Source organism: Plectropomus leopardus, chromosome 9 (genome assembly GCF_008729295.1).
Source record: "Plectropomus leopardus isolate mb chromosome 9, YSFRI_Pleo_2.0, whole genome shotgun sequence".
In the NCBI taxonomy this organism is placed as follows: Eukaryota; Metazoa; Chordata; class Actinopteri; order Perciformes; family Serranidae; genus Plectropomus; species Plectropomus leopardus.
This window is the reverse complement of record NC_056471.1, coordinates 33501147-33509428: the sequence shown is the minus strand read 5'-3', so window position 1 is coordinate 33509428 and position 8282 is coordinate 33501147. Positions and strand designations below refer to the sequence as shown.

The 8282-nt window shown below is 37.3% G+C and overlaps 1 protein-coding gene across 1 annotated transcript in view; it reads right to left on the bottom strand.

Moving 5' to 3' along the window:
- Positions 1 to 394: 394 nt before the first annotated feature.
- Positions 395 to 8282, bottom strand: part of LOC121947789 (arf-GAP with Rho-GAP domain, ANK repeat and PH domain-containing protein 3-like) — a 27118-nt gene continuing 19230 nt past the window's right edge. Inside the window, exons 11-18 of the mRNA XM_042492905.1 lie at positions 7184 to 7310; positions 6376 to 6512; positions 6208 to 6290; positions 5819 to 5854; positions 5025 to 5088; positions 4328 to 4465; positions 3463 to 3501; positions 395 to 2802 (exon numbers count right to left, since the gene is read on the bottom strand). Of these exons, the coding sequence (XP_042348839.1) occupies positions 2326 to 2802; positions 3463 to 3501; positions 4328 to 4465; positions 5025 to 5088; positions 5819 to 5854; positions 6208 to 6290; positions 6376 to 6512; positions 7184 to 7310 (1101 nt within the window). The 3' untranslated portion in view covers positions 395 to 2325. The remainder of the gene's footprint in view (positions 2803 to 3462; positions 3502 to 4327; positions 4466 to 5024; positions 5089 to 5818; positions 5855 to 6207; positions 6291 to 6375; positions 6513 to 7183; positions 7311 to 8282) is intronic.

Sequence of the window (8282 nt, the reverse complement as noted above, 5' to 3'; positions counted from 1 at the left end):
TGCAGGCACCAGGCTTTTAATTTATTTTTTTTTTTAAAAATACCAAAAAAAAAATTAAAAAATTTGGCTGCATTAACTTAGATCCATTTATCAGCTGCAGATGTGTGACAATAAATCTGAAAAAAATTGGCTTGATGTCTTAACATGGGAAGAAGGCAATGAGCAATGAAAGAAGGAATAAACAAAAAATAAGCAAGAAATAAGTGAAAAGCCTACTTGAAAATAAATTTAAAAAAAAAAAAGGTTATAAAAAAATAAACAAACAAGGAAATAACCCAGATAAAGTGCTTTAAAAATTATAATAATTTCATAACATAATTTTTAATATGTAATTCATTATAAACGTATCTTTTTTCTTTTAATTTTTTTTTCTAAATATACTGATTTCTTGCAGTTTGTAGAACATTTCTTGCAGAGTTGTTCATTGCCTTTTTTCCATGTTTTCACAGAAAATTGCACCAATGTGCTTATGGTCAAATACTTGTGAAAGAATTATGAAAGGAAATTGAGAAAAGTGATGCAGCCGTCGGTTTCCAAACATCCGCTGTGTTACAGAAAGTGTGCAAAAAGAGCTGAAGACACTGACTGTACACAGCACGCATTAAATTCTAGACGACAGACGACAGTGAGCTTGTTATTTGGCATTAAAAGAATACAAAGATATGTCACATAATAATATACAATGTATAATAACATAATAGCTTCAGTCTGTTCTTACAGTATCTTTTGAATTCTCCTGTTTTCACCCAAATCTACGACCTGCTCCTTCACTCTGCTTCACTCAGTCGCTCAGCAACAAACCAACAGTGATGTCACTCTGACGGTGAGTCAGGTGACCTCTCAGCCAATCACACGGTGCCGCTCAGAGTCAAGGATGCGTCCTTGGTTGGATGGAGGCTGGGCACGACTCCTTCCTTGAAGTTTGTGAACAAATATTGGAGTGCCCGCAATGATGTAGCTCTCAATAATGTAATAATCTGCAGAAAATTTAATAAAACATTGTTCTTAATCTGATCGAAATTTTAATAACAGCTAATAATTTAATAACTTGACCATTTTTTTTTTTAAATAAAAAGTCTGACTTAAATCATAATAATGGCATAGCTTTAAGGTGTTGTTTTTAAATAACTGATGTAATACAATGTAATTTAAGATTTTTTTTTTTTTAAAAAAGTATGCTTTTATTCTCTAAAATGTGAATTGTGCAAATATGCAAAATTTCTAACAGCTGCAGGACTGGTAGTTTATCACTTTATTTTATTTTATTATATTATTTTATTGATGTTTGTTGAAATACTTTTTTATTGAAGTATTTCAGTTAATTTATAATCTGTCATTATTATATAAATTATCATTGCTGTTACTGTTCATTGTTTATTGTCTTTGTCTGTGGGAAAGTGTGACTGTATGAGGGGATATATATTTGCACACTGATGTACATGTTTTGATATACACTTAAAATTATCATAAAATATTGTTTAAAAATGTTATTACAATATCATTTGGGGCATTTTATTACATTATTGGTCAGTTTATTATATTATTGGGTTTTATTACATTTTCAATCAAGTTGAGTGCAAATATTATTATATTTTCAGGCAGTTTTTACATTATTGGGTGCTACAGGCCGCACCTTCATTTCCAGAAACTTGTGTGCAAAGAATTGCTCATTTCATGCCTAAAGACAAATGCGTCCTGGAAAAGTCTTGGTCCTCTGGAAAATTCGAAGGATCCTTGACATCGGAACAGTCCCTCAGCAGGGTTTGATGACGCAGTCTTCTTGAAATTCAACCGTTTTAGGATCCGTCCTCGACTCTGAGAAGCACCGACAGAGTCCTCTGCTCCATCTCTCCGTTTTCACTTTCTGCGTTCCAACGGAAACAATCAGAGTCTTAAAGTGTTTAATTCTGTCTTTTCCTTAGAGTTGATGGTTTGATTCCCGCTCACCGGAGGTAAAGCAAGGCACCAACACTTCCAGGGTTGGACTGTTTGTAAATGTCTTCATCAGTTTCTCCTAAATCTTCAGGGTTTTTTCCAGTTCGAGAGATCAGGAGGAGATCTGAGAGCAGAATCTTTAGTTATTCGAAGGCGTCTTTCATAGTCTGAGGGAGTTGATTACACATTAGAGGGTAAAAATAAATCCTTTTTCACGGTGTTTCTCCGTATTGTAAATGTCCTCCTGGCTCCTTATTGAAAGTTTCTGTAAAGGGTCTAATCATGGATCACATGCTGCTGTCGTCGCAATAAAACTGATTCCCTCCCGACTCCGCCAGACTCTGTAGAAAATTACATAGATTTTGAGCTGCAATAAAACCTCCTTTTCTCTCAGACATCATACGGCCTCTCCTCCTCCTCCTGCTCCTGCTGCTCCTCCTCCTCCTCGTTCTTCTTGGTGAAAGCAGACGACAGCTCCTGCAGGAGCAGCTCCTGTGATGGCGTACAGACTCCCTGCAGCTGCTGTCTCCTCCTCACTGCAGGCGGTTGGGGGGCGTTCAAGTCTTCCCCATCACCTCCTCCGCTGCTGCTGCCTCCGCTCTGATCCAGAGTGTCCACGGAGCCGTCGCTGGAAGAGACCGGGTCGGGGACGATTATGTGCTCCACGTGTCTGGCTTCCACGGGAACCAGTCTGAGCGGAGGGTGGTCCGGGACCTCCTGGGTCTCTGCGGCGCTGCTGGACAGGAAGCTGGTCTCCAGAGATTTTAGGACCTGCAGACCGAAGTCCCCGACCTCCTCGTAGAGCGGCTCGGGGAGGTCAGGAGACTCCGAACGCTCCTCGAACGAGTCCTGCTGCACCTTCATGGGCTAAAGGTGAACAGATATATAAACATATATAGTGTATATATAATTATTAATAATGCATTCAATCATTTTCCTCCAAAAGAAAATGGTCACAAAGTACAAAATAAAAATATAAAATACCCCCAAAGACACACATAAAGGTATAAAATACAAAAGCATAACATAAGCACAATTAAAATTATAAAATATATATTGCAAATTAAAAACATGAAATGCTCCTAAAGTATTAAAAAAATGAAATCTCACAAAGTACAAATTAAAAAAATAAAGGAATCACAAGTACAGAATTAAAATATAAAATACCTAAAAAGTCTAAAAGAATGAAAAAGTCATAGTAGGAAATAAAACAAAAAAATATTAAATACTAGTAGAAATTAATTGAATAAAATACTCACAAAGTATAAACAAAAAGAAAGAAAGTAATCACAGGCATAAAAAGCTAAACTACTTAATACAGTGCTTATAAAGTACAAACTAAAAGCATAAAATACTAAATAAAATACTCACAAATTTAAAATAAGCACTGTTAGAATTAAAAAATAAAAGTTTAAAATACTTACAAAGTACAAATTAAAAGTATAAAACAATAATTAAAATACTCACAAATTAGGAAAGAAAAATATTTAATACTCAAAGTACAAATTAAAGGTAGAATATACTCACAAAGTACATGGAGAGAGTCCTTCTGTCGTGTAACTTTCTCTGCAGAGAAAAGAAAATATAAAAAGTTTCACAAATGATTGAATAATGAATCTTTTTTTTATTTCACCCTGAAGAGAAAAAGAGCTGATTCTTAACTCTCAGTGGAGCGTGTTTTAAATATCTAAAGTTGTTATCAGATCGCTCGGTTCAGAGTCAAATAAAGTAACACATTCATTCATTATCAGGATAAAACCAACAACAAACACTGCAAACAAACTCCATCTCTCAGTCTAAAATCACTTTCGTTTAAAAATTAAAAATCTAGAAATAAAAGCAGCATCAGCATCATGACACCACATAAAAGAAACAAAACTCCCAGGTTACTAAAACAACTTTGTAAAATGATCAGACACTAAGTATTTAAGTTTCGGTTAAAAAAAAAGTTTTTGTTGTTTTTGTTTTCTTGTTTCAATTGAAGATTGAAAAAACCTGAATGTCCCCAGGAGGAAAACAGTTTTCACACAGCAGTTCAACACTTTTTTTAAATGACCACGTCTGCCGGTTGCAGCACTCGTGCCCCGACGACTTTGAAACCTAAAAAATCAGATGATTTCTCCCAAAAACATGGAAGGAAGGCAGCTTAACATGAAATGACCCACAAAATCAGCGAGAAAATAGCAAAAAGTTTAAAGAAAATTACCTAAAAATTAGCATAAAAAACAGTGTTTTTGAAGAGAGAAGAGAATTAAACATTTGTTCACGTTTCAAAGGTTAAATACTTGTGAAAGGTGTCTGAATGCAGCTCAAGAGGGTTTCAAAGGGTTAAAATGTTCTCTAAAGTAGTTTCATTAAACTGCAGATTGAGACTTTGAGAAGGTGGTCTGACCAGCGTCTGATTGGCCGACAGCATGCTGCTGTTGCTCTCGTCTCCTCTGATGGGGACGAGCGGCATCGTGCCGAACTTCTGCTTGGAGATATCCGAGGAGGAGTGACGCCTGAGCACCGGAGGACCCGGGTCATCGTTCTGGAAAATAATCCAAAACAAAAAGACGAGAGTCAGCAGGGAGAGACGTCCCGCAGAGAGCAGAGGATGCTGGGAGTTTAAACATTTGAGTTTTTGTTTAATTTCTCCTTGAAGCTGGTGAGCAAAAAGAAACATCTCAGCTTTGTGGAAAAAACAGGATGAGAGTTTAGTTTTATTTGCAGATACGTACGTATTAAAAGACAGAAAAAGAAAATTAAAAAGATTTAAACACCGTGCAGGAGCGGTTCAAAGCCATAAATGGCTTATGGAGATACATCCCCAACAGAATAAAATAAAATAAAATAAAACTAAACTTAAGTAAAATAAAATAAAATAAATTTTAAATACAACAAAATAATTTAAAAAAATTAAAACAAAGACTTCATAATTAATTACAATTTCAAGACTAAGCAATAATACAAAGTTGATAAAAATGTACAAATGGCAAAAACTTTGCGTTTACAAAGTGAAATGCATAACAGACGAATCAATGAAGTCCGATGAGTCTTTGCAAATTCGAGTTATTCTCAGATTTTAATTTTTTTTATGTTGATCTGACCTGAGCTTTGAGGAAGCTGGTGATCCAGTCCCACAGTTCAGCCTCACTGCTGCAGCACAGATACCTGACAGAGACAGAAACACCTTCAGTCTGCTGCAGCACTAAAACACTGCGCCTAAATAATACTTCGTACTGTATACGGCAAAACCAGCAGAAACAGTGACTAAAAACTTTTTTTAAGTTAGAAAAATATTTGCGATAAGTGGCAAATGTGGCAGCCCAAGCCTGTTTACAATACGAGGATAAATTCAGCTGTAATAAAATTAAAATATGACCAGTGAATATATTTATGTTGTCTATGAATATTTTGGCTTTTTCTTTTGGGTATTTTTTATTATATAATATGCTATCATATATCAGGAAATGTTTTTTAATCTCGACAATAAAGTGATGAACACATGAATACATCAATAATTATCATTTAATCATAGAAAATAAATGATTTTGCATAATGAGCACTTACACTTTTGCTTTGCTTTGCTTTGCTTGCACTATGTTTAACAGCAAAAAAACCCCAAAATTTGAAATTCAATGAGTTTTCCAAGAATAACCCCAACATGTTATAAAATCATTTTCATACCACAAAAGCCACACACACAGAAACACATCTGTAAAGTCCGTGCGCACAAACTGAAATACTCTCCTCATGGTACAATGTACTTTTAATATATTATGATGCTAAAGAAAACATTTGATTTGATTGCAGGACTTTTAATTGTGAGCGAGTATTTCTCCACTGTGGTATTACTTCTTTTACTGAAGTAAAACGTCGAAGTGAGAATACTGATACTTACAGCTGGTGTTTGTCGGACATCACCGTGAATCCCCACCTGCAGGCGACAGAAAAGAAAACAATTCAAGTCATTTCCTTGTTTATAGCCGTTTTTTACTCAAGTTCAAGTAATTTTCTTTCACTTTTTTTTATTAAACTAACTTGAGTCGACAAATCAGAGCACTTCACACAAGGCAACAAATTAAAATGAAACAAAAAATAAATAAAATAAGCAAAACAAAATAAATCTCGATAATTTTTTTAAATATATGATAATAGCTAAAGTAACTTCAACCTGCATACCAGAGCACTTCACACAAGACAACAAATTAAAATGAAATAAATACATAAATGAAGTCTAAAATCTGATCTCACAGATTTAAATAGATTTAAATATTAAAATTATTTTACCGGCTCGGAGCTTTCAGCTTCCTGCGGATGCCGATGTAGATCTTCATGGACTTCAGAGACCACTCCTTCTCCGGTTTGATGCTCTGAACAAAGAAAACAGCGCAGACCGGTGAGACACGACGCAGAGTTTACTGGTGGACGGAGACGCCCCGTCCTCGCTGAGCGTACCTTCTTGTCTTTGAGCAGCAGCAGTTTGTGGTTGATGATCTGAAACGTTCTCTCCTGAAACTTGTTCCCCTGAAGGAGCTTCGGAGGTTCCTCACGACACCTGAGCAACCCGATCTTCATGATCTCACTCTTATAGGCTGGAGGGACAGACGGGGGGACAGAGACAGAGGGAGAGAGACAGACAGACAGAGAGACAGAGGGAGAGGGAGAGAGAGAGGGAGAGGGAGAGAGAGAGGGACAGACAGAGAGAAGGACATAAAAAGAGACACAGAGACAGAGACACAGAGACAGACACAGAGACACAGAGACACAGAGACAGAGACACAGAGACAGAGACAGAGACAGAGACACAGAGACAGAGACACAGAGACACAGAGACAGAGACACAGAGACAGAGACAGAGACAGAGACAGAGACACAGAGACAGAGACATAGAGACAGACACAGAGACACAGAGACAGAGACACAGAGACACAGAGACAGATGTGGTTGAGTTCAGTCTGACAGCTGTTTGATCAAACGTCTGAACCTTCTAATTATTGATTATTGATGATTTGTTCTGATTTTAAGTATCAACGATTTTAATTCAGCCTCAGCTCCAAAACTGTGACGTCATGTGATCAGTGCTGTATGTCGTGTGTAATGTGTAGTGCATTGTGTGTAGTGTGTATAGTGTGTATAGTGTGTAGTGTGTTGTGTGTAGTGTGTAGGATGTTGTGAGTTGCGTGTTGTGTGTTGTGTGTAGTGTGTTGTGTGTAGTGTGTAGTGTGTAGTATGTTGTGAGTTGTGTGTTGTGTGTTGTGCGTACAGGTGAGGATGTTGATGCCGTCGCCTTTCGGGACTCTCTTCACCACCAGGTAGGCGGAGCTCGGGTCGGCCATCTTGCACCACTGCAGAGCCTGCTCCAGGACTTTCTCTTTGGGGTGTAACGGACGCTCTGACACAACAACAACAACAACAAGAGAGACAGTGTGACAGACAGACAGACAGAGAACAGACAGACACACACAGACAGGACAGACACAGACACCCACAGACAGACAGAGAGAAACAGAAAACAGACAGACAGAAAGAAAGAGAGACAGAGGCGGGGAAAAGAGACAGATGAACAGGGGGTTTTTTTTCACTCCAGACACACACATGGTGGGAGACAAAAGACAGACAGACAGAGACACAGAGACAGACAGAGTTTTTTTTTTGAGAGACAGAGACAGACAACAGACAGACAGAAAGAGACAGACAGAGACAGACAGAGAACACAGACACAGACAGACAACAACAGAGACAGACTGACAGACAAGACACAGAGACAGACAGAAGACAAAAGAGAGACACACACAACAGAGACAAGAGACAACAACAGACAGAGAAGACACAGAAAAAAACAAAAAAACACAAAGGGGGGGAGACAAGAAAAACAAACAGAGAGACAGACACAGAAAAACAGAAGACAGAAGAAAACAACAGACAAAAAAAATCAAAACAGACAGAGACAGACAAAACAGACAAAAAAAAGACAGAAAAAAGAAACAGAATTTTTTTCCCAACAAAAGAGACAAGAAAAAGACAAGACAGACAAACAGAGACAGACACAAGAAAAAAAAAAAACAAACAGACAGACAAAAAAAGAACAATGACAAAGAAAAAAAAGACAGAAACAACAGACAAAAAAAACAGACAGACAAAAACAGACACACACAAAGACACACAAATTCAGACACAAACAGACAGACAGAGAGACAGAGGTGAGACACACAGACAGAGACAGACACAGACAAACAGAGTTAGACAGTCATGACAGAGACAGACAGAGATCAGACAGAGACAGAAGACAGACAGAGAGACAGACAAACAGACAGAGACAGACACAAACACACACACACACACACACACACACACACACACAA